The sequence below is a fragment of the Mesoplodon densirostris genome, chromosome 19, assembly GCF_025265405.1.
Source record: "Mesoplodon densirostris isolate mMesDen1 chromosome 19, mMesDen1 primary haplotype, whole genome shotgun sequence".
NCBI classification, from domain to species: Eukaryota; Metazoa; Chordata; class Mammalia; order Artiodactyla; family Ziphiidae; genus Mesoplodon; species Mesoplodon densirostris.
Window position 1 is genome coordinate 47,575,880 of NC_082679.1, and position 23,879 is coordinate 47,599,758.

At 49.9% G+C, this 23,879-nt stretch overlaps 1 protein-coding gene across 2 annotated transcripts in view; it reads left to right on the forward strand.

Moving 5' to 3' along the window:
• DUS2 (dihydrouridine synthase 2) overlaps nucleotides 1-23,299 on the forward strand; it is a 45,910-nt gene extending 22,611 nt beyond the window's left edge. For both annotated transcript variants that reach the window (XM_060083619.1, XM_060083620.1), the window contains 13 exons: nucleotides 2,931-3,022; nucleotides 3,841-3,884; nucleotides 5,060-5,120; nucleotides 8,295-8,342; nucleotides 12,069-12,134; nucleotides 12,312-12,382; nucleotides 14,381-14,467; nucleotides 15,996-16,164; nucleotides 18,600-18,721; nucleotides 19,997-20,146; nucleotides 21,297-21,384; nucleotides 22,445-22,518; nucleotides 22,753-23,299. In XM_060083619.1, coding sequence (XP_059939602.1) covers nucleotides 2,931-3,022; nucleotides 3,841-3,884; nucleotides 5,060-5,120; nucleotides 8,295-8,342; nucleotides 12,069-12,134; nucleotides 12,312-12,382; nucleotides 14,381-14,467; nucleotides 15,996-16,164; nucleotides 18,600-18,721; nucleotides 19,997-20,146; nucleotides 21,297-21,384; nucleotides 22,445-22,518; nucleotides 22,753-22,990 — 1,310 coding nt within the window. In that variant the 3' untranslated portion in view covers nucleotides 22,991-23,299. The remainder of the gene's footprint in view (nucleotides 1-2,930; nucleotides 3,023-3,840; nucleotides 3,885-5,059; nucleotides 5,121-8,294; nucleotides 8,343-12,068; nucleotides 12,135-12,311; nucleotides 12,383-14,380; nucleotides 14,468-15,995; nucleotides 16,165-18,599; nucleotides 18,722-19,996; nucleotides 20,147-21,296; nucleotides 21,385-22,444; nucleotides 22,519-22,752) is intronic.
• The last annotated feature ends 580 nt before the right edge of the window (nucleotides 23,300-23,879 follow it).

The window sequence follows — 23,879 nt, forward strand, 5'->3', positions numbered from 1 at the left end:
CATGTTTATATATACTCTCACCCCTATACACACACACACTTGGGATCATGATACACATTTTGCCACTTACTTTTCTCTTCTTTTTTTTGGCCGCACTGCGTGGTACACGGGATCCTAGTTCCCTGACCAGGGATTGAACCCATGCCCCCTGCAGTGGAAGTGCAGAGTCCCAACCAGTGGACTGCCCTGGAAGTCCCTGCCACTTACTTTTCTATTAGGACATTTTCCCATGTCAATACCTATAGATGACTGTGTCAGAATTGATTTTGCCAGTGCTTTAACAGGGGTTTCAGGATTTTGATGTTAAACAGAAAAGTACAGCATAAACACACTCAGTTTTTGTCGTTCTTCTCTCAGACTGCTTACTTCCAGTCATGAGAAGTCTCTACTGTTGGTGATCACTTCGATTACCTCTCCCAACATGTCACTGCCGTTACCCCACCTTTTTAACCTTCTAATCTGTTTGTTGCTGGGATGATAATAACAGCTTCCCTTTATGGAAGTGCTTTACGTGCATTAAAGATCCCATTTATTTCTCAGAATAGCCTTTAAGATAGGCATATTCTCCCATCTGCCACATTGGACCCTTCCATGTGGTAGTCATCTTTGAAAGCTAATAATGTTAGTACCTATTGTAGAACTTCATTATGAAGAGCCTGAGAGATTCTTGTTGTTTGCAATAGTTATGTTCTATAAAGTTGCTAAGAACACTAAATTAGCGAGTAGGGAACCATTGCTCCTAGGGGAAATACAGAGTTAGATTCCTGTAAGCCTCTGGTCACGCTCTTTCATTATGTATTTCAGATCAATATATAACCTTGTTTTATGTGTCTTTCTGTTTAAAGACACATTATTTAACATATACTGTTAATTCATTAACATCGAACTCACAGCCAACAGTACTATGATTTCATGCCTGAATAAAGCTTGTCTAACACATGTATTTTCTCCATAAGGCACACCACAGCTTTCTTATGCTTAGGAACAGTAGATAGCACTTCAGCAGTACGATTGGGGCCATTTTAAACATTGAGATCACCAACAAAAAGCACAAAAATGCAAAAAAAAAAAGTGGCATTAAATATACCGCCATAAAGACACTTGTTTGCAGGATGAGAGCTGAAACAAGAAGGCAGACTGTTGCCTTGTTTGACCTCAGCTGGGAATGTGTGCATTGGTGACAGAAATTTTTTTTTTTTTTTTTTGGTACGCGGGCCTCTCACTGCTGTGGCCTCTCCCGCTGTGGAGCACAGACTCCGGACGCGCAGGCTCAGCGGCCATGGCTCAGGGGCCTAGCCGCTCCGCGGCATGTGGGATCCTCCCAGACCGGGGCACGAACCCGTGTCCCCTGCACCGGCAGGCGGACTCTCAACCACTGCGCCACCAGGGAAGCCCGGTGACAGAAATTTTTTGCAGTCTGTGAATGACCACGAAAACACCACACGTGTTGATTTGGGGGTTACAAATAAATTTAACAAGCAGGCAAATTTGCAAATACACAACTGCAAATAATGAGGATTGACTGTAATATCGTAAATCTCCACTCACAGTACCTAGCACATGATAGATAAGTAATTAAGAACAGCAACTTTGCTGAACTTCAGAGTGACATCTTCTGGGAAAATCTGGGCAAAATCTGAAGCAAAGATAAGGTTCCTCTTATCTTTGTACATCTTTTTTTTCAACGTTAAAAACATTGCAGGGCTTCCCTGGTGGCGCAGTGGTTGAGAGTCCGCCTGCCGATGCAGGGGACGCGGGTTCGTGCCCCGGTCCGGGAAGATCCCACATGTCGCGGAGCGGCTGGGCCCATGAGCCATGGCTGCTGAGCCTGTGCGTCCAGAGCCTGTGCTCTGCAACGGGAGAGGCCACAGCAGTGAGAGGCCTGCGTACTGCAAAAAAAAAAAAAAAAAAATTGCAAAATGTCATTTGCAGCAACATGGGTGGGCCAAGAGATTGTCATACTAAGTGAAGTAAGTCAGACAGAGAAAGATAAATATCATACGTTATCACTTATATGATATCATATGATATCACTTATATGTGGAATCTAAAAAAATGATACAAATGAACTTATTTACCAAACAGAAATAGAGTCACAGATGTAGAAAACAGACTTATGGTTACCAGGGGGGAAAGGGGTGGGGGAGGGATAAATTGGGAGATTGGGATTGACGTAGACACACTACTATATATAAAATAGATAACTAATAAGGACCTACTGTATAGCACAGGAAACTCTACTCAGTACTCTGTAGTGACCTATATGGGAAAAGAATCTAAAGAAAGAGTGGATATATGTATATGTATAACTGATTTACTTTGCTGTACAGCAGAAACTAATGCAACATTGTAAACCAACTATACTCCAATAAAAATTTTTTTAAAAAAATGTAAAGTACAGATGATTCCAAAGATTCATGAGGTCACTTCTAGCTGAGCAGAAAAATTTCTTCTAAAAAAGGTCATTTCTGGGTTTATAGAGTGAAGGAAATGTGGGAAAAAACTCAATTATATATGAGAAAGATATTCACAATATATTGTATCTTGTGTTATTTTGAGGGTTCCATAATAAACATTGCAGAAAGAAGGAATCCAAAGCAATGAATAATTCATTAAAAAATCTTTTTCTCAAAAAAAAAAGTGCAAAATGTAAACACCATGCAGAGAAAGTGCCTAAAACACAAGCACACGGTTTAATAAATAACTGTAAAGCAAGGGACCATGTAACTCACCATCCTTAGGTCAGGGAATAGACCATCATCAGCACCTCAGAAGTCTCCCACGTATACCCTGATTTCTTTCAAGTATAGTGTACTTTTGGCATCCCATTTTTCCCTTCAAGGTGATATTTTTGTTGTGTTTTCTTCTAGGGGTTAGGCGAGGTTGAACCTGCTTCTTCACTGAGTGGCCCTGTATGTCTTTTCTTGCAGAGGCGCTCAGCACAGTCGACTTTGTTGCTCCCGACGACCGAGTAGTCTTCCGCACCTGCGAAAGAGAGCAGAGCAGGGTCGTCTTCCAGATGGTACCATATCCCGGGACCGAGCAAACGTCCCGTCTCGTGCCTTGTGCCGGGCCAGTGTTACACGCCTGGGCTCCATTGCACAGTGGTCTTCAGTCTTCCTGAAGACCCTGCTTTAAACGGTTTTCAGAGATCTGCTCATGAGCGATTACACTGTTGGAGATGGTTTAAGCTATTAGCAGTCTGTTACGTGCTTCCAGTCTCAAATTTAATTTAATTTAATTTAATTTCCTTCATTGTAGGGACTGTCTATTTGGCATGACTTATATATTTTTATTCCTTAGCATTGGTTGTTCAGATCATGGTCTTTGTTTTGTGTAATCTGTATATATTTCTCATAAAAAGAAATTAAGTTTCTTGAAGAGTAGTTAAGATTTGTGTTAGAATTGTAGTGATTCTCTAGTTCTCTTCTCTCGCTTTGGGCATTTCTCGGCATTTTTTCAGAAATACTTCCTGAATGATGTTTAGGTTTGTAAAAAATTGATAACAATGAGTAGCCTTATGATAAAGCAAATATAGCAAAATGTTCATTGTAGAATCTAAGTGGTGGGTATATGAATGTTCACTATAAAATTTTTCCAACTTTTTTGTATGTTTGAAAGTATTTCCAGCATTGATGACATTTTCTCAGCCTTCCAGGTCCACTTTTGGCCTCCAACAGTGAGCTAGTCCCATAGGCTAGCTGTTTGAGAGAATGCCAGCTGGACTTTACTTGCTGATGTGTGTGTGTGTCTGTGTGTGCATGGCGTGCCTGAGTGTGTTTGTCTATGCATATGGACCTGTATCAGGGCAGTGGTTGATATAGCCTCTTGTGTTCCCAGGGGACTTCAGACGCAGAGCGAGCTCTTGCTGTGGCCAGGCTTGTGTAAGTTCTTCCACGTTTGGTACTGTCTTTGCCTCTCTTGTGGGCTGTGAGGTCTTACTGTTCCTGGGGACTTTGGAGGTGACCACCCTCCTGCTTCCTAGTCCACTGCTTTCTGTTTCCAGGTTAAAAGGCTCAGGTTCCCTTCTCTATTTGTTGTGTCGAAGGGCTGCCCTGGGACTCACGTGAATGCACTGTGTCTGGACCCCAGAGAACCTCTGGGTGGGAGCCTATTTTTTAGCGTTTATTTGTGAGATTTCCTTTGCAGAGACTCTCATGACTGTGAACTCTGAGGTTTTAAATCTCATGAAGTGTAGGTAAGACGTACTGTTTCCTAAATTAATGAAGGCAGGAGAGTAATGTGGTTAATGACCTTAATGGCTTTAGACTTAGACCTGGGTTGGAATTCTGGCCTTGCTACCTGCTGCCTATGTGACCTTAGGTAAGTTACTTAACCTCACTGAGAACTTAGTTTCCTCATGTGTAAAATGATACCAATAGTACCACCTCCCTCTGGCATTATAGGGAAAGGCAAATGAAATGATGCATGTAAATGTCTTTGCAGTACGTGGCATGTAGTGAGTGTTTAGTAAGTTGTTAGCTATTGTTATTAATTACAACAAGGGTGAGAAGGAACTCGGGCAGTAGTTGCTGCTGGTCACACACTGGTAACTGTGTATGTAGCAGATGATGAGGAAAGGGTCCTTTCTACATCTGAGACTTGTTTGGAAGAAGCCAGCTGTGCAGCCTAGCATGCAAAGACCGTCCTCCACTTCCTCTAGAACCAGTGCTCTGGGAAAGGGCTCTTGTGCTTATGTCACTTTTGTGTATTATGGCTTTCACTACCCAGTTAGAACTGGAACTCTGGGATGGCGTGCAGTGTGGCTGTCATTCAATATTCGAGTTATCTGACACAACTCAGAACTAGCAAAATCCTCTACAACTAGTCCTTCCTACATGTGTGAGCACGTTATGTTCTTCCTCTTTAGCTCTGCCCAGGAGGAGAGGCGGTTGCACATTTTAGAGACAGGATTTTTCAGCTTCTGTCTCTGAGGGTTGGTGTGTTTTAGAGGGCCAGGGAACATTAAGAATTTCATGAGCACAGACGCATACCTTTGACTTTATGTCCTACCCTCAAGTTGAATATTTATTACCTTTCCTCCTTCATGTTTTTCCAGAGAAAATGATGTGGCTGGTATCGACGTCAACATGGGCTGTCCTAAAGAGTATTCCACCAAGGTAAACTGATTTCGTTATACTCTTCACAAATATAGGGTGCAGATTAAAGGAGACTGACAAGAGGTGACGACTAAGTACAGTACCTGAGTCTGGACTAGATCCTGTACTAACGGGAAAAATGCTCAAAAGGATATTATTAGATCAACTGGCAAAATTGCAATATAGACCATGGTAGGTTAGCTAAACATACTGTATCAGTGAAAATATATGAAGTTGATAACTTCTGTGGTTATGTAAGAATATCCATATTCTTAGAAAATACACACTGAAATATTTAGGGGCCAAGGGCTATGATATATGTAATTACCCTCAAATGGTTCAGGAAAAATTTTAAATGTGCACCCAAACATATACATATATACGTCAATAAATACACACACACACACACACACACACAGCACTCGTGCCCAAGTAATAAAAAAAATGATGTAAATGTTAAAAGAAAGAATAATGTGAACAGGGCTTTGTTTTTTCACGAATAAAAATAGGGGATGCAATACATGTGTCCCCATGTCATATCAGAAGAGACCAGACAGGACTGCTATGGAAGCTCAGAGAAAGCAGCAGAAGGGCAGCCCTTAAACTCAGGATCCTGTGGGGAAATGTAGTCCTTGATGAGGAGGTTTGGGACTCTGCAGGCAGAGGGAGTGACACAAGCAGGGACCCAGAGGCCAATGTGAAGCAGAGGCAGGGGGTTGGGAAGTGGGTAGTGAAGAGGAAGCAGAGGAACACAGGGTTGAAAATCTTGGTTGGGCCCAGATTAGCTGAACTTTGATCTTAGATACCTCTGATCTTTTTTGAACAGAGAAGGCTTGTGATCAGAAACTTAGTTTCTTCCCCCCAGGAGAAACCAATGTTACTAGTTTCTTGTGTGTCTTTCCAAATATATTCTGTAAATAGAAATACTAATCTGAAAGCCTTGTGTCTAGTGGATTCAAGTGGAAAAGGGCCAGAGGTCAGGATACAGATGTCGGAGATGAGTGTTTTGGGTCCATAGGAGAGACCAGGGATGGAGACAAGAGAAGCCAAATTGGAGCAGAATTTGATAGCACTTGGCTGGCAAATGATTGGACTGGGAGTGGGAGGCAGGGTGAGTGGTGGGGGTAGAGGGAGGAAAGACTGGCAGCCAGGAAGACGGTAGGTCTTCAGTGTCATCAGGACTGCTGGAGGAAGAGGATGTTTGGAGCGGATAACAAGGACAGCTTGGGGTTGGCTGAGTGTGAGGCACCAGGGGGATTCCTGCAGGGCCGCCCCTGGGAACCTTATCACAGGGTGCGAGGGTCTGCAGTGTAGACATAACAGATGTCCCCATAGCCCACTGCCCAGAGTTAGCCACTCTGCTCTCAGGAGTTACTTGGCCTGCGGACCTTTGATTTAGGCCAGGAGGCTGAAGGCTGCCTGAGGGAAAGGCCCTTTGGATGCTTGAAAACCAGAGGGCCTTGTGGACAGCTGCTTCAAGGAATCGTGGAGGTTTGAAACTGTCTATGCGGAGTTGAAAACATCAGGCTCTGTTTTGCTACCTTCTCATTACTCCTTTGTGTGCCTGAGTTATGTACGGAGCAGAGTTGGAGTTGAAATTGTTGGAATACTCTCCCTGAGATCGTGGAGTGAAAAAAGCAAGGAGCAGAATTGTATAGGGTGTATCACCATTTATATATGGGGGATGGGGAATGAAAATATATATTTACTTTTCTTTTTATATAATATATTTGGAAAGACACACGAGAAACTGGTGACACTGGTTTCCCCTGGGGAAGGAAACTAAGCTTTTATTTGGTTTTGCATAGGGAATAAATTCCCCTTGCAGGGGTACCATTCAAAATAATTAACAACAGTCATAGCACAGGCACTGACCAGTCAGAACAGATACCTCCCAGCGTGCCGTACCAGTACCTGCCAGCTGAATATCTGCTCTCTTCTCATGGTTCAAAAACTGAAGTCATATTAAAAAAATTAATTGAATAGTTTTCCCTCCTTCTAAGGAGGGAGAGTTCTTACTCTTTATCCTTTTGAACCTTTAAGATTTTTAATATGTTGCCTATTCTAAAAAGCGAGTTAAGAAGTTAAATAGAAAGGGAGGAAGGAAGGAAATACCAATTGGAAAAGCCATTGTTGTCGAAGGGGCAGTGAGACTGGATTTTAGATCCTGTGATTCAGCAAGGAAGGGCCGGATCATGTGTTAGGTGAAGGACAGACGGAGTCAGGGTGAATGGCCAGGGCTTCCTGAAGGCCTGTAAGGTTTGTATCTGGAGGTAGTCCAGGGCTAGTAGCTCTGTTCTTTTAGTTCTCCTCTGAAATGTAGGCTCAGTCTGCGCTGGCTCTCTCTGGTTCTAATGTGTAGTTCTTAAACATGAAATTAAACTGTATAACTGAATTTAAACCCTCTGAGCACATTCCTTGAGCATTCATTAGTACGTAGTCTATATACTTGACAGCATATATTTATTGGATTTGTTTTTCTCCCCTTCACCTCACTCTTAATGGGTTCAGACTTTTAACATTCTCCCCTCCTCCACTTATTAAAGTAATTCATACCATTGCCCAGGACTTGGATAATATAGAAAAGTACAAAAAAGAACAATAAAATCACCAGTAATCACACCGTTAAGAGACAGCCCCTGGTGTTAATGCTGAGATTTCAGTGACTCCAGGGGTTGTTGATTCCGTTAGCTAGGGCTTTTGTTAGAGTTTGACATTGGTCTGGGTGCTCAAGACTGGGCCGGCCATTGTTGCTGGCAGGGGATCAGGGCCTGGACAAGGTTTGGAGGTTGTGTGCCTCTGAGTGGCTTTGCTGGTGAGGTGGTATCCAAGCAAGTGACGGTAGGATAGGAAGAAGTTGCATTCAAAGGAAGAATGACCCATTGTTTTTTTAAGGGCTTGGCAGATGGTGGGGTTTAGTTTATTAAGTCACTGAGGCCCTGGGTAGGAAATGGGCAGTCCTGAAAAATGATTTTTTAGAACCCACTTCTAGATAGATCTGTGGGTCTTGTTAAGGGGATCAGGGTGCTGGCTTTTAGAATTCATCAAACTGATCCCTGATGTTGTGGGCACAGGCGATTGCCAGTGGACCTTGGTTCCTAGGAGGCAAGTGCTGGGGTACTGCCAGGTTGCCATACCACAGGGAGGAGCCACCCTCCTCCAGCTGTAAGAGCCCCTCTGTGTGTTTTTCCTTAGGGAGGAATGGGAGCTGCCCTGCTATCAGATCCTGACAAGATTGAGAAGGTAAGTCCTGCATGAGTGAAAGCAGAGGTCCTTAAACATGCCTATGAACTAGAGTTGCCTGGAACACCTCCCCTACCCTTCCCCCAGATTTAGAGAATCAGTCACTCCACCTGGAGTCTGGAAATTTTTTCAAAGGCTTTCCAGGGATTTTGACATATAGCCATGTTCAGAAACCCCTGAGCCAGCCTGCAGTAGCCTTGGAGCTCCTTAAAAGCCCAGGGCTAGGGACATGTCAGTAGAGAGCCAGGGGTCCTGAGGACTCATTTAGAGCCACCTCTGTATTGCCTCTCTCCCTTCTGAGAAGATCATGAGAGCATATGCCAGGCTACCTGTGGGTGGTGGGCAGGCTCAGTGGCTGTGTGTGTCAGGATGTAGGGGATTGGCCTCTCCGCGGGGGCTTGATGAGAGCATCAGTGGGTGCCCTGCACACTGATAGAGTCCACCATCAGCATGAGAGCATGCCAGGCCAGGGCCATACAAGGTAAGCTGAAGTTAGTCTCCTCTGATCTCCTTCCCTTGGTGATTCTGGTGGCCATGTTTATGAGGCCTTAGGGTCAGGTTTGCCACCAGTGTTGTGAGCTGCCAGTACATGTGGGAGTGACATTTTCTGCCATACCACACGCACCTTTTACTTTCCTCTCGCAGTTCACCAGCTTTCTCCTTGCTGCTCCCCTTAGCTCCTTTGATTTCGTTTTCATTCTCCATTCCCACTTCCACCTCTGGACTTTAAGCCTCCTAGTGCCTCCCATAGGCTAGAGCAACTTGGGACAAGGCACCACCATTAAGAGCTGCCACTGTTGTGTCAGCAGCTCAACCCTGTTATTCTTCCAGCCCCACTGTGTCTGGGACCTAGGAAAATTCGCGTGTTTATGGGCTAGGTGCCTCCTCATTTTTCCCGCGTGTGGACAGGAACAGATAATGACCTCCAGTCAGACACCTCTATGCAGGCTGGAGTGGATGTGGACTACTGTGGATTCCACACTTAGAGAGGGGGCCTCAGTAGCGGGTGGTTTCTTCACACACATACATACAGGCATTTCTGTTATCCTCTGGCATCCTGGCTTCTCCCACCCACGCTGTTGGCTCTGTCCTCGCCACTGCCCTTCTTTGGGCACATTTCACACATGAGGCAGCAGAGTTAACACCCTCCCTCAGAAGCTCAGTTCATTTCGTTCATCCTCTGGTTGGCAGGGTGGTCGGTTGAGCCAGGTCGGGCTAGTGGACAGGGTTTGCCTCGTGAAAGAGAGGTTGCAGGCGTCTACAGTAAAGCCAAATGAGACGCAGGAAGAGTGGGATGGAGCAGATTCAGGCTCAAGTTGTGCTGGCAAACTGGGTGAGCTGGAGGAGAGCTTTGCACGTCCTTCCAGGCTTGGTGTTTTAGGTCCGTGGCTCCATCTGTGGGAGCATCGCAGGACCACCTTAGAGATTTTGCTCAAAATAAGACTGCTTGTTTGGGGGCGATGAAAGTTTTTGGAAATAGATAGTGGTGATGGTTGTACGACATCTTGAGCTAATGCCACTAAATTATACACTTAGAAATGGTTAAGACAGACAATTGTAAGTTATATATGTTTTACCACAATAATAATTTTTTAAAAAGGATGCTATCTATTGAATTCTGCATATTCTTGGGGTAGACAGAGGCAGGGAGGGGGTATCAGTCTTTTGAAAAAGCTTCCCAGGTGACTCTGGTGTAACCTCCCTGGATTAAGAACCTCAGTTTAAGACTCTGTATCAGTAATAGCCTCTCTCTGACCCCTGCCCCAGATTCCCTGGGCCCGGTGCTGCTCAGGGCATCCCCTTGTGTGCACTGCAGTTGGGCCATGGCTAACAATCAGCAGGGCCAGGACTTGAGCTCAGTTCTCACTGATTCCCAGGCCTGTGCTTTCCTGTCCTCCTCCCTGTCCCCTCCCCAACAACCAGGGGAGCCAAAGTCTGCTTTTCCTGAGTCAGCCAATGGATCTAGGGAAATGTGCCTGCCCATGGGTAGATGTGCCCAGATATGGGCCCGTCTCAGGTCCTTTTCCTCCACAGACTTTTCACGCCACAGAGACATGGGGTGTGGCTTGGATCTGGGAGAGTTGGGTCCAGGAGAGGTTCTGCTAGAGTCTGACCAAAAGACAGACTCTATATGCCCTTTCCTCTCAGTGTGACTCTTGCAAAGGGCTAGGACTTTTCGTTTCTAATTTTCTTCCTGGTCCTGAGCATGCACGTGAAATGAACAGAAAATGAACTGAAGAAGGTGCTTAGAGTTGCTTGGATAAAATACACCAAGAGGAAGTTCTGCAAAACAGAGAACTGGGTCAAACCAGCTGATGTTGCTTAAATCACCAGACATCAGAGGATTCTGAGTCAGCATTTGCAAAGGAACCCTCCAGAGATTGTATTGTCAGCTTGAAGGACAGGACTGGAGTGAGAAATTTTATTGTGTATCTTGATGGATCTGGCAGTCCTTCTTCCTCCCTTAAGGGTAGGTGCCCCTTTAGGCCCTGCCAGAGTCACCCTAGGACCTCAGGCCCAGTCAGCCTCCTGGGGCAGCACCTGGGGACTGTTCCTTCCTGTCAGTCTCTGGCAGTTGTGCCTGGGCCAGCAGGCCCTGTCTTGCCCATGATCTGTCCTATCAGTCCAGGCTCTTGGTCTAATGTCTTCTGGAGGGGCCTGCCTTAGCCTGTCCCTGAGAGAAAGGCCTCCTTCACTGGTTCTTGGGATCTGGCTCTCTGCTGCCCCCACCTGTCTAGAACCAGACTGGCAGCTGCTGCCTGGATGTCCCCCTCTGCTCTGCTGGACAGGGATCCAGTTTCTTGGAAGAGGGCTCTTGGCATCACCTTCCCCCTAGCTTGCCTCGCCCAAAATTTTTGATGAGGGAAGAAGATAAAGATAGCAAGGTCACAGACATGCAGTGTCATCTACACCTTTCTTGATGTCTGACTCTTTGTCTGGACTTGCTACTTCCCTGACACTTTCCTGTGTGACTTTCTTGATCTTTATTTGGAGTCCTTTGCAATCACTATGCAAAATAAACACTTTTAAATATGTTGACTATGTTGTCTTTTCCTTTGCCAGTTTCATTCCTGTATATCTGACTCCCCTAAAGAGAGGGGGTACCTGAGGACAGGGCCCAGGACCTGCTCAAACTTTCCTGCTCACTCACTTGGCAGATCCTGGAACAGCACTCAGGAAACATGCCTTCAATCAGGAATGGAGCTGTGAGCCATGTGTTCTTAACCAGGGATAGGCCTCAGAATCATTTTGAGGAGGGAATGTGTTGGGCAGAGTCTTTTGAAATCCCATATTCCTAAGCCCTGTCCCTAGAGACTCATTCAGGAAAGATGAGGTGGAATCTAAGATTCTGTATTTCTTAGGCTCTCCAGGTGATTCTGATGTTTGCCCTGGCAAAGGATCACTGTGTTCTGTACAAGCATGCATGCAGATCCATTCATGCATTCATTCACTCGCTCATTCATTCATTTACCAAATATATGTATACTGCTATGTATCAGGCAAGGGGCTGCTGGTGCTGGGGCTCTAGCAGAGAAAAAGATGAACTCCTTCCCTCATGGAGCTTCCATGTATATGCGTGCAACAGACGCATTCATGGACACGTACATGGACATAAACATGTCCGTGCCACTGGGCCGCACAGGTCTGCTGCAGAATTCATTAGTACAAGCAGTTGTGGTGTTTGTTCCAGAAAAGGCAGATGCTCTTGTATTCTCCCCGCTGCAGATCCTCAGCACTCTTGTTAAAGGGACACAGAGACCTGTGACCTGCAAGATTCGCATCCTGCCATCGGTAAAGATCTTACATCTGAAGGTCCATTTTCTCTGGGGATGCTGATTTGGGGGTGTGAATGATTCTTGAGGGGCTGAGTTAGGTTTGGAGAAGGGGGTAGAGCTGAGCCCGCTTTAGGAGCTGGCAGCTGCTCCCTCTGTGGCTTCAGTAAACACCCTGTGTGGTCCTGTCCCTCAGCTGGAAGATACCCTGAGCCTTGTTAAGCGGATAGAGAGGACCGGCATTGCAGCCATCGCGGTTCATGGCAGGTGAGTGGTTGCCTTACTAGTGACTGACTTGCAAGGAGGTCCCTAGCCACCTTAATGACTCTTCACCAGACCCCAGGTGACTACCAGCTTCTCTTCTGCATACACAGCCTAGCTCTGCTTAGCTCATTGATATCCCCTAAGTTCAGAGGGCAGTCAAACTCTTTATGGGGGTTGCATTTTTCTTTGTTTCATTCATTGAGCATCTACTGGTGGTAGGCACTACACTGAGCTTTAGAGATACAGAGAGACCAATGGGAAGGAGAAACACCCCTACCCTCAAGATGTGTAAATGGTAGAGAATGAGTGATTTGCTCAAAATTATATCACATAGCCAGGAAGTGGTGGAATTAGAACTCTGACTCTGAATCTCATTTTCTTTACACTACATTCAGCAATAGCTCCTCCCTTGAATGACCCCAGGCAGATTGCTGTTCTTTCAAAGGCACTGCCTCTTTTGTCTGCCCTTGTTGGACTGCCAGCTGTCACAGTGACTACTTTAAACAGTCCTTGAATCTGCTGTCTACTGAGAGCTGAGGTATTGCTGAAGGCTACCCTTGGTTTCCCAGTCGAACTCGCTCCCCGTGTCCAGGATATACTTTTGTACAGAATCCCAGGTCAGCAAACTTTGGCCAGGGTGACCTCTCTTTTGAGTGGTGTTCCTTTTGAGTTCAGGGGTCTTGTAGGAACAGTGCATTTTTTGCTGGTTGTATCTATTACAGCATTTTCAGAAGGGAACCCAGAACTCCAACACATAAAAACAGAAAAGCAGAGCTGTGCTTGTTGAAGCCAGCAGGGGGTGGTGAAAGGCCACACATGTGTACACACAGGCCCCTCCTGGAGGCAGCAGGCTCTGGGCTCAGACTGCCTGGTTTCAAATCCCAGGTCTGGGTTCAAATCCCAGGTCTGCTGCTTGTTGGCTGTGTATCCTTGGACAAGTCATTTAACCTCTCTGAGCACCACAGTCCTCATTTGGAAATTAAGATAATTTCTGCTTGATAGGGTTGTCACGAGGCTTTTATGAGATTGTGAATATACAGCCTTGGCATAGTGCCTGGCATAGAGTGTTTTCTGAATAAATAAAGCTATTCCTTTTTCCCAGTAGTTGGAAACACTAGGAAGACAGATTTGGGCGAGTTTAAAGAGAGACTTTCTAGCCATCAAAGCTGTTAAGGATGGGCTAGAATTGGGCTGCTGGGGGTGCAGGGAGGTGGAGCTGGAAGCTGGGTTGATAGGGCTTTCTAAGGCCCTGTGGCCCCTGACACTTTTGTTGAGGAGTATAGCAGAGGGACACATGCAGATAGGACCTGGGCAAGGGCTTTCTGGTCAACCACCTCTCTGGCTTGTCCCTGTGCACAGCTCAAGTTAGGGCTGTGCATCCCCTTAGCATCCCTAAGACTCACTCACTCATACACAAGAGCTTCTTGCAGTTGACCTTGGGTGCAGGGGCCCTGGGTTGTGGTCTTGCCTCCCCTGCAGCTCTCTGTGACAGCTATGGTCTGTGGCCTGCTCTGGTTGCCGGGCCTACCCTGTGCCAGGTGCCTCTCCCCAGGATCAGCTGCCCAACTTGGCCTCAGCACACGCAGCTGTGTGGGAGTGGCCAGTCTGAGTGGCGGCAGCTGTTTCCAGTCCCTCTGGGAGGGCAAGACCGGGACAGTAGGGGTAGCATTCTTAAGGCACCGTCCCTCATCTCTGGCAGAGGCGAGGGGAAGCTGGGGAGTGGCAGTGTGACCACCCACATCGGCTTCCTGCAGCCATGCCTCACCTGCAGACCTTTGAGAGCTGGACTTGCCTTCTCAGCCTGGACCTGTGCTGCCGCTGCCCGGCACAGCAGAGGTCAGGGAGAGCCGTCCCCTGTAGCCCAGAGCCCTGTCCCTGCTGGCTACATGGCCTTCCTGAGGTTCAGCAAGGAGGACAGTAGGATTTGGCTGACATAACCCGGTGCTAAGTGTGACGTGACCTTTGGCACTCAGTCCCCAGCCCCATCTCTTTATCTCCAAGGAAGCGGGAGGAGCGACCTCAGCACCCTGTCAGCTGTGAAACCATCAAAGCCGTCGCCGAAACCCTCTCCATTCCTGTCATAGCCAAGTAAGCCTCCCTTCTTCCTCGTTTATTTTTTTATGCCTCACTTCACTCAGAAGGGATTTGAACTGACAAATAGAAAATGGAATGCGATAGCATCAAAAAATGACTGTAAGAGAAAAGAAAAAAAGGGTGTGACAAAAATGAACTTGGCAGTGAGGCTGAGAAGGGCCCATTGTGTCCCTTGGTCTCTGGTGAGTGGCCGATGTAGGTCTGCAGTCGACAGGGGCCCAGGACATTCTGATGCACGGGTTGAGGTGGGAGTGTTTAGGGAGAGCAAGAGAGTGGCTGCTGAAACAGGCCCAGGGGAAGGTGACCTCACACCCAGAGTTAGGTGTGTAGGGTGTAGGGTGAGGCGTCTCAAGCCAGAGCACAGAGAGCCATGGCTCAGGAGCATGAGGCAGGTCACAGACCAAAGCCCAGATGAGCATCCTGGACAGTGACAGGACCAGAACCTAGACTGGCAGGTGTGAGGTACCGATGACCAGCCCAAAGGCTTAGCAGTAAGACAGCAGTGTCCTGTCGCCACTGGGGAGCTGGCCTGTGGGGGCCAGTCGGAAGTCCAGCACAACCCTGTACCTGCCTGATGGCAGGTTGGGAACAGAGAAGTTCTGAAGCCCTAAAGCCCTGACGAAAGGCATGCCTGACTGGAGGGAGGGATGGGGGAGCTAAGGGTGGGGTGGTCCCCAGGCCAAGGGGTGTTAGGGGTGGCTTGGAGAGAGGGTAGGGCTACTCAAGACCCTGGACCCTGTTGCTGCTGTTGCCATCCTCACACACAGTGCTGTCTCTGGGCTGAGGCTGCTGCCTGGCTCCTGATGGAACAGACAAAGAGCAGTTTCCGAGGGGCTGCAGGATGGCTGAAAGGGAAATTGCAACCAAACCGGGCCTCCTTCCTTCCTCTCATGACCACCACTGCGTCTATTCCCTCTCTAGGGTTTTTTTTTTTTTTTTGCGATATGCGGGCCTCTCACTGTTGTGGCCTCTCCCGTTGCGGAGCACAGGCTCCGGATGCGCAGGCCCAGCGGCCATGGCTCACGGGCCCAGCCGCTCCGCGGCATATGGGATCCTCCCAGATCGGGGCACGAACCCGTATCCCCTGCATCGGCAGGCGGACTCTCAACCACTGCGCCACCAGGGAGGCCCCCTCTCTAGGGTTTTGACCCAGCCGTCAGTGGGCATATAGGTGCCCCAGCCTGGGGGTTTTCCTGTGATCCCTATATCCACGTACAGACCCCGCCCTTCGGATGTGGGGCAGCTTTAGCCACTGTTCGGGATGAGGGGGAAGGAAGGTAAACGCTCCGGAGTACCTCTTAAGTGCCAGGCACGGTTTGGACTGCTTTATTTTGTTATCTCACTTGGTGCTCCTGATCCCACAGTGGGGTGTGTATTATAATCTCCAGTGTCCTGAAGCTCTCGTAGCTGAGGGACTTGGCCAAAGCCACACACTGAATAAGTGGCAGATTTAGGAGTTGCCTTTTTCTGAAATTGCTTGTACAAGGATGGGGATACCCCTCACCCCACTGTTGCTTTTCAGTGGAGGATCTCACGACCACATCCAAGGATATTTGGATATAGAGGACTTTCGACAAGCCACGGCAGCCTCTTCAGTGATGGTGGCCCGAGCGGCCATGTGGAACCCATCCATCTTCCTCAAGGAGGGTCCACGACCCTTGGAGGAGGTCATGCAGAAGTACATCAGATACGTATGTCTATGCACTTTTTCAAAGCAAACATGTCTCACTGTCTGCCACGTTCCTGCAGAAAGTGCTTTGGGTGAGCCCCCAGCCCCCAGCAGCTCTCTTTTGCTTTTCTTTTTTAAAAAATTTATTTATTTATTTATTTATTTTTGGCTGCATTGGGTCTTCGTTGCTGTGCGCAGGCTTTCTCTAGTTGCGGCGAGCGGGGGCTACTCTTCGTTGCGGTACGTGGGCTTCTCATTGCGGTGGCTTCCCTTGTTGAGGAGCATGGGCTCTAGGCGCACGGGCTTCAGTAGTTGTGGCTCATGGACTCAGTAGTTGTGGCTTGCAGGCTCTAGAGCACAGGCTCAGTAGTTGTGGCACACGGGCTTAGTTGCTCCGTGGCATGTGGGATCTTCCTGGACCAGGGCTCGAACCCGTGTCCCCTGCATTGGCAGGCGGATTCTTAACCACTGCGCCACCAGGGAAGTCCCTCTCCTTTTCTTTTTAGTGTAGCATTGGGTCTCCCTGGCTGCAATGTGAAGAGCAGGGTGCTGGGGAGGCATGGCCCTACCATTGCCCCCTTCTAAAGCTTTCAAGGTGTGAGGATCATAGCAAGGGCTTCTGGATCCAGGATGCTGTGGAGGCCCCAAACACATGATATCTTTCTCTTAGTCTCTGTCACTCCCTGCCCCCTACACATACACACGCGTGCACAATGACAGTGGTGTCTGTGTCACTCATGCCAGTGGGTTGGCACCAGAGGAGCCACAGCAGGAGGAGCCATTGTAGCTGTTGTGAGGACAGATTCTCTCCGTAAAGACGTGTCAACTGGTCGTCTGTCATAGTCACTTCTAAAAGTCTTTTCTTGCTAATTCCCAGAATGCTTTAGCCTCTGACTTAGGAAATAGCCTAACTTTGACCCTCTACTCCAGTAATAGCTTCTTCTTCTCACCCGGGGTTTGATCGTAGTGCCCGGGCATTTCCCTGTAAAGGAGTTTTTTGACACCTGCACTATTTCCTTGGCACTGCCCTGGCACCCTGTGAGACTCTGACCAGCTGTGCATGTCTGTTGGCAAAGACAGTGAGTGGTCCTCAAATTCCTCAGTGAGTTGGGCCTGAGCAGAGAATGCAGCCCTCACCCTGAGCAGACTTCCACCCTCCTCTTCAGTCCTGGAGCTCCTACCCACCTGGGGGGTCAGGAGCTTCTCAGATCCTCAAGCTGCCATGGGTAGTTGTGGCTGCCATGACATGTGGGTGTCCCCAGGGCTGTGCAAGCTGGGGGTGGTACGAGGCCCTGAGGCCTGTGCCCAGAGCTGGGCAGCCTCTGTTCTAGAGCCTCTTCTGCTTGATGCTGCAGCGTTCATCCCCTTGGTTCTGGGTGTCCTGTTGGGTAGGTTGGCTCTCCAATGGCCTGGGTCAACCAGTGGCAAGGGGGGCTTAGCTCAGTCTAGGTCGGCTGGCTGGCAGGTCTGTGGCAGGGAAGGCACGTTCAGTAGTGCCAAGCTTGCTCACTGGCTGAAAGGTGATGTTATCCTTCCTTCTCAGCCTGTCCCTTGGCAACTCCTCAAGAGGGTGTGTTGGGCCAGAGAAAGGGAGCAGCTTTCAAGCATAGGCAAGGCTGCTTCTGGTCCAGCCAGGTGTCTTCCATCCCAAACAAGCTGAATCAAGGCCTTGCTGCCGGCCATGGCTTACCCACGTATCCCTGCCTTGTCCTGAGCATGTGGTCGCACCTCCAAGGCACTGAAGACATAGGCCTTGCTGGAGGTATTAGAAGATTTGATAGGGGGCGAGAGGGGGAGAGGGTTCTGGGGGCTGGGGCACCCTTTACCCACTGCTCTCCTGCCTGCCCCAGCCAGGCCGACTTCCACTGGGTATCCCTGGGCAGTTGTCTGGCCTCCCTGAGCCTGCATTTCCCAGTCTGAGTAGTGGTAACTACTTGTTTAGCTCAATGAAGTGACAAGTAACACGTGCAAACGTGCTTGGTCAATGGTGCTGGGCTTTTCCCATGTTGGAAGAAATTGGAGACAGGCTGTTGAAGATGTGGGAGGGGCAGGCACTCACCGTGGTTATAAGGAATAGAAGAACCTCACCCCGTCCCAGGACTGGTCCTGCCACACCAGAACTTGGCTGTTCCCCCCTCCCTGCCTTGGAAGATGCTCGGCAACAGGTCCTCTGTGGTAGCCGATGCAGGAGGAGCTCCCTGCACATGTGGACCTTAGTCAGGCTGTCCAGCAGAGTGTGCTCCTGATTGTGGGCCTCAGCTGTGACCCTCAAGCATTGTGCCACTAACTAGAGGAGTAGATGGCCAAGATGGAGAGGGCTCTTTTATGGGGTCCCACTGCCTCAGCTGCAAGCCCCTCTGATGCCCCCTTGGAGCCCCTTTTCCTGCCATCAGAGCAGAGCTCAGGCCTCAGAGCCTGCCTGGGCAGCAGGGGGGCTCATGGAAGTTTTTCTCTCAGGCTGTGCAGTATGACAACCACTACACCAACACCAAGTACTGCTTGTGCCAGATGCTACGAGAACAGCTGGAGTCGCCCCAGGGGAGGTTGCTCCATGCCGCCCAGTCTTCCCAGGAAATTTGGTGAGAGGGGCAGTGGGCTGTTCATCTGTCCTTGCAGACATTACCCAGACTCGACCCTGAGCCCTAAGCTGACTCTACCAGGGGAGCCAGGACACAGCTTCTGGAGGTGGATGTGCCAGAGTGGGGAGGTGGTACAGCTTTGCCTCACAGAAGGGGGTACTTTCAAATCTTTAGAACTTTCCATCCCTGGACTGATCTCAGCAGCAGAATTTCGGGAACTAGGGCACTAGTAGGATGGAGGAAGGTGAGGGCTGGGCTGGGGAATCCCTGGGGAGGAAGGGGCTTTCCTGGTAACAGATCTGTCACATGCCAGGCCACCAAGATCCAATGGTTAGGAGAGTTGGGATTGTAGAATGGAGCCCCTGGCCTGAGCCAGAACCCACACCCCATCACTTTGCAGTCTGAGAGGCCACCCCTTGATCCTCTAGATCTGGTAGAGCTACAGCTCAGGTGGTTGACATTTGGGGCCTCTCACAACCTGGTCTAGTGCCTGTTCCCACAGCTCCCTGTCTGCCTGTGCTTGTACGGGGTCTCCTGACTGAATGCTGTCTCCCCCGCACATTAGCTGTGTATACTCTCCTTCCTCCAGAGAAGCCTTTCTGGACTAGGCTTGCCCTCAGGCAGCCATCTTCATGAATGTCCTCCAGCCCTTAAGATGCTTCCTAGAGGGAAGAGCCTTGCCAGAACCTTCCTCCTCACCCTGGGCTTGTGGTATTCATTCTGTCCCTAGCCCATGTAGCTTAACCAGCTTGACCCAAGTATGTTGTGAGCTCAAGAGGATAACTCTCGAGTATCACTCTGTAGATCTGGGTGGTACCTCAGTTTAGGCTTGGCCTGTGTGTGGTCAGGACGGGAAGTGGGGAACCAGTCAGTGGTCAGGCCTCCGTGTCTTCCTCCCACGGGCCTGCATGAGGACAAGGCTGTGCATACCCCCAGCACTTGGTCAGTATAGCTGAACTCACTCACTGCTGGCTAGGGACACCTGCCTGTGTGTTCCTCCTCAGAAGAGAGGCTGCAGGTGACCTTTGGAATCTATTCCACCCAGCCCAGCCTGCCCTCCAGTGCTCACGCTCAGGGACCTGCATTCATTGTCCATCTGTCAGTTCAGGCTGATCACAGGGGTGTGTAGAAAGCACCTTCTGGTGGCTAGGCCCTGGTGGTGTTTGGGTATATGTGGGGGGCATTTCTCAGTGGTGGGGCCCTGGGCTCCTGCAGTAGTTCCCTGAATGCTGGCTCCACTAAGGGGCTTCCCCTACTCTGCTTGTCCCTTCATAGTGAGGCCTTTGGCCTTGGTGCCTTCTATGAGGAGACCACACGAGAGCTGGATGCCCGGCGGGCCAAACTCTTGGCCAGGAGCCCAGAGGAGGTGGAGGAGCCAGCTGAAGATACCTCTGGTATCATTAAGATGGCTGTCAAGTTTGACCGGTAGGTCTCCAGCTTGGCCTCAGCTTGGGCCAGGGCCAGTGTCCTTAGGTCTGACTGGGCCAGCAAGCTGGCTGCCGTCCATGGTTAATGCCAAGCTTAGGGACTACAGATCTCCTTGGTTTGGATGCTTGTTCTCAGTTTTCAGCAACCCAGAGAAGGCACTTTGGAGAAGACAGTCGCTGAAAGCCCAGGCAGTGCTGTCAGGGTTGTGCATGCTGTCCCAAGGGTGACTAAACTATACCTTTTTCCTGACCCACCCTTTCCCACAACTCAAGCTGGGGAGACCTGTCCCCTCTGTTCCTCAAAGTCTGTGTTTTCTCCTTGGCCCTCAGGAATTAGCTGCCTGTAGGGAGCTCCAGAATAGCAGCAGGACCTGAACCCTCATCTGGCTAAGCAGCCTACCCTCACTGCCCCTTGCTAGCCCTGTGGTGCCCTCTCTGAGGCAGAAATAGCCTCAGGCCAATTATTGCCTCAGACTGTGACTCAGCTTTGAATGGGGCCCTCATCCTAGTCTCTGTGATCTGGAATCTGAACCTTTCTGGGGTCCCCAGGCCCAGACCAGGAGTCAGTCTTGTCTGGCAAAGTCTTGGGAGGAGGGATGTAGGCACAGCTGTTGGGCAGTCTCATATCCAGGGAGAGCTCCTGGTGGGAAGCTGGAACATGGCGCTTCCCACCCTGTCACTGCCTGGCTCTGAAACTGGAGTCCACTGTGCCCAAGGCAGCAGCGGATCACCCTGACACTTGGTGGACATAATCAGGGTGGGCCCTGAGCTGGATCCTGAGACCACTGTATGGCCACCTGTATCCCCACTCCCACCCACTCCCTCCGGATATTGTCTTGAGAAGCAAATTGTACCTTCCTTCTTGGCTGTTGAAGGCTGTTTTCCAGGCTGGAGCTCGGAGTGCTGGAGTTCACTTCCCATTCCAATTCCCCAAGCAACTGAAGCCCATCTTCCCTTTAGGTAGAATTCAGGCCCCAAGCCACTGGTGGGACAGAAATGGGAGCTCAAGGGAATAGGTGCAGGAGGTCCTAAGGCAGCAGTTTGCTGTCTCAGTTCCTGCAGCTCCTACCAGGAACTGAGTAGGGCCCCTGCTGAGGAATGGGGTGCTCATGGTAGGTGGGCCCTGACACCTTTCCCTCCTTCCCCAGGAGAGCATACTCACCCCAGATCACCCCCAAGATGTGCCTGCTGGAGTGGTGCCGGAGGGAGAAGTTGGCACAGCCTGTGTATGAAACGGTGAGTTCCTGCCTGTGGCCTGCTCTGCATCCAGCCCACAGCACTCCCACGGCTAGTGCCGCCACCCCCAGTCCACCCACAGCTCGTACCTGCACTCCAGACTGCTTGGCTGGAGCCTGGCTTTGCCTTCTAGCTCCTTCCCTTTGACAGTGGACCTGTTGTCTAGTTCTGGCCACTTTCATAAAACTGAACTAGAGGCCTAAGTAAGAGGCTGCTTCAGCCAGTCCCTTCCAGTGGCATTGCTTAGGCAGGAGAGACTTCTCTGGAGAGGGCCAATTGGCTTAGGAAGGACGCTCAAACCTAAAAGTTAGACTGACATGTTTTTGGACCAGGCCTCAGCCAATGGGGCACAGAATTGGACCCCATGTCTGGGGCCTCTCAGGGGAAACTTTGAGACAGTCTTGCTTCACTTTCTTTGGTCCCCATGGCCTGTTTAGGTTGCCTGGTCTCCTTTGGACTGGCCTTCTGACCTCCAAGCTTGTATCTTCTGGGCCTTGTGTTCCCTTCTGCCAGAGTGACTTTTCCAAAACGAATTTGCTTCTATCCCCCTTGCTCACGTCCTCATCAGCTCCTCAGCGCCTTTGGGATCAAGCCCTACCACCTCAGCGCAAAGCACGAGACCCCCATGTGTCTTTCTGCTTCAGGTCACATCCACTCAGCTCTCTGTCCACCACATCACCTGGTTGCTCTGCCAGGTGTACCTTCTTTGCCCCAGTCCTTGTCCCCTCTCACCGCTTTGCCCTCTGGTGAACTCCTTCTCATTTTGGGGGACCTGGCCCACCCAGATGTCAGTAGGAGGAAGCTCCATAGTCACATGCAGCTAAGGGCTCTGACGGACCTTTGCTTAGGTCCATGATAGAACTCCTGACACACTGGGATGTCACTGACTGTGTGTGTATCTACGTTTCTTCCCTGGAAGATGCACTAGGCACTTCTGCTGGGGAGGAGCATGTGATACAGGTAGGCTTCATTTGATTTAGGTGGGAAGTACTTCCCTCCAGGGCTTGGCCCTCTTGCTCTCATGCAGCCATCCCTGTTTCCTTTGCTCTCTCTGTACCAGGTTCAACGGCCCCTGGATCGCCTCTTCTGTTCTGTTGTCACTGTTGCTGAACAAAAGTACCAGTCCACCTTGTGGTGAGTTTCCTTATCAGTGGGCATGAGGCTTGTCAACAGGGCCTGATCCTCGCATTGGCCTGGGAGGGTTAGGAGGATGGTGTACCTGGGCAGTGGCATCCCTGGGTGATGACCCCTTCCCTAGTTTTGTCAGAATCTCTGCCAAGGGCGTGTAGAGTCAGGCCTCCCAGACTGTAGTCCTGTAACCAGTCTGCCTGTCTCCCTGCCTTATTGCCCCATGCCTCGTCTGCCTAGGGACAAGTCCAAGAAACTGGCGGAGCAGGCTGCAGCCATCGTCTGTCTGCGGAGCCAGGGCCTCCCTGAGGGTCGGCTGGGTGAGGAGGGCCCCTCCTTGCACAAGCGGAAGCGGGAGGCCCCTGACCAAGACACTGGGGACCCCAGAGCTCAGGAGCCAGTCATGCCTGGGGAGCTGTGCAAGAAGCCCTTTTTAGCCTTGGCAAGTGGTAAAGAGAGCCCCCTGGAAGGCTGGTGACTACCGTCCCTACCCAGGTCAGCCCCTCCCTGGGCCTGGCCCTAGGATGGCTATGGGTGCAGAGCATCAGCCAGATGCCACTGGACAATTTGCTGCCACTGCTGGCAGGAATTAAGAGATTCTGGCCTGGGCCAGCAGCCTGGAGCACTGGCCAAGGTATCCCCAGAGTGCCCATCTCCTTTGGTGGGTCTGAGTAGCAGAGCCAAGCTCCCAGTGACCTCAGTATTTTCTTTGAAAACAGGAGCTTTTCAGGTGGCACCTCCCCAACCTGACACTGGTACAGTGCAATAAAGACACCCTTCACCCTTACCCACGGCTGGTTGCTTCAGCCTGGCACCTTTACACGTGGACAGATGTCCTGGCATAATTATTCTGCTTCTACCCTCTGTGCAGAGCTGGGGCTTTCTAAAACATTTCTCCTACCCATCCTTATGAGTCTAGATGGAGGTGGTGGGTTGGTTATCACCTTTAATGCTCACTGGACTTGAGTTGAGCCAGGAAGGTCCAAGAAGCCCATTCTCCTGATGGTAAACCTGAGGTACTGGCCATCAGTTGGCTTTCCTGATGAGAGGTGATATGGAGTCTGGGGGAACGATTAGGGTATCTGGTGCCCTAGTAAGGGACCAGCTCAGGTGAGGGGGGGTGCTGGGTCTGACCCCAGCTAGAGCTCAGACCTGTGAGGTGCCTGCTCTGAGCAGAGGACACTGGAGACTGCTGATGGCAGCAATTTGGGGCCCTTGTGATTGCCTGCCCATGCCACTGCCCACCCCCCCTTCCGCCCCCACCATCCCGTTTGGGGCGGAAGGAAGTGGCAGATTCTCTTTAATTTCCTTCTGGCAGCGAGAACAAACAAACAGCTACCACATCTTATGGGGCCTCCCCCCACCGC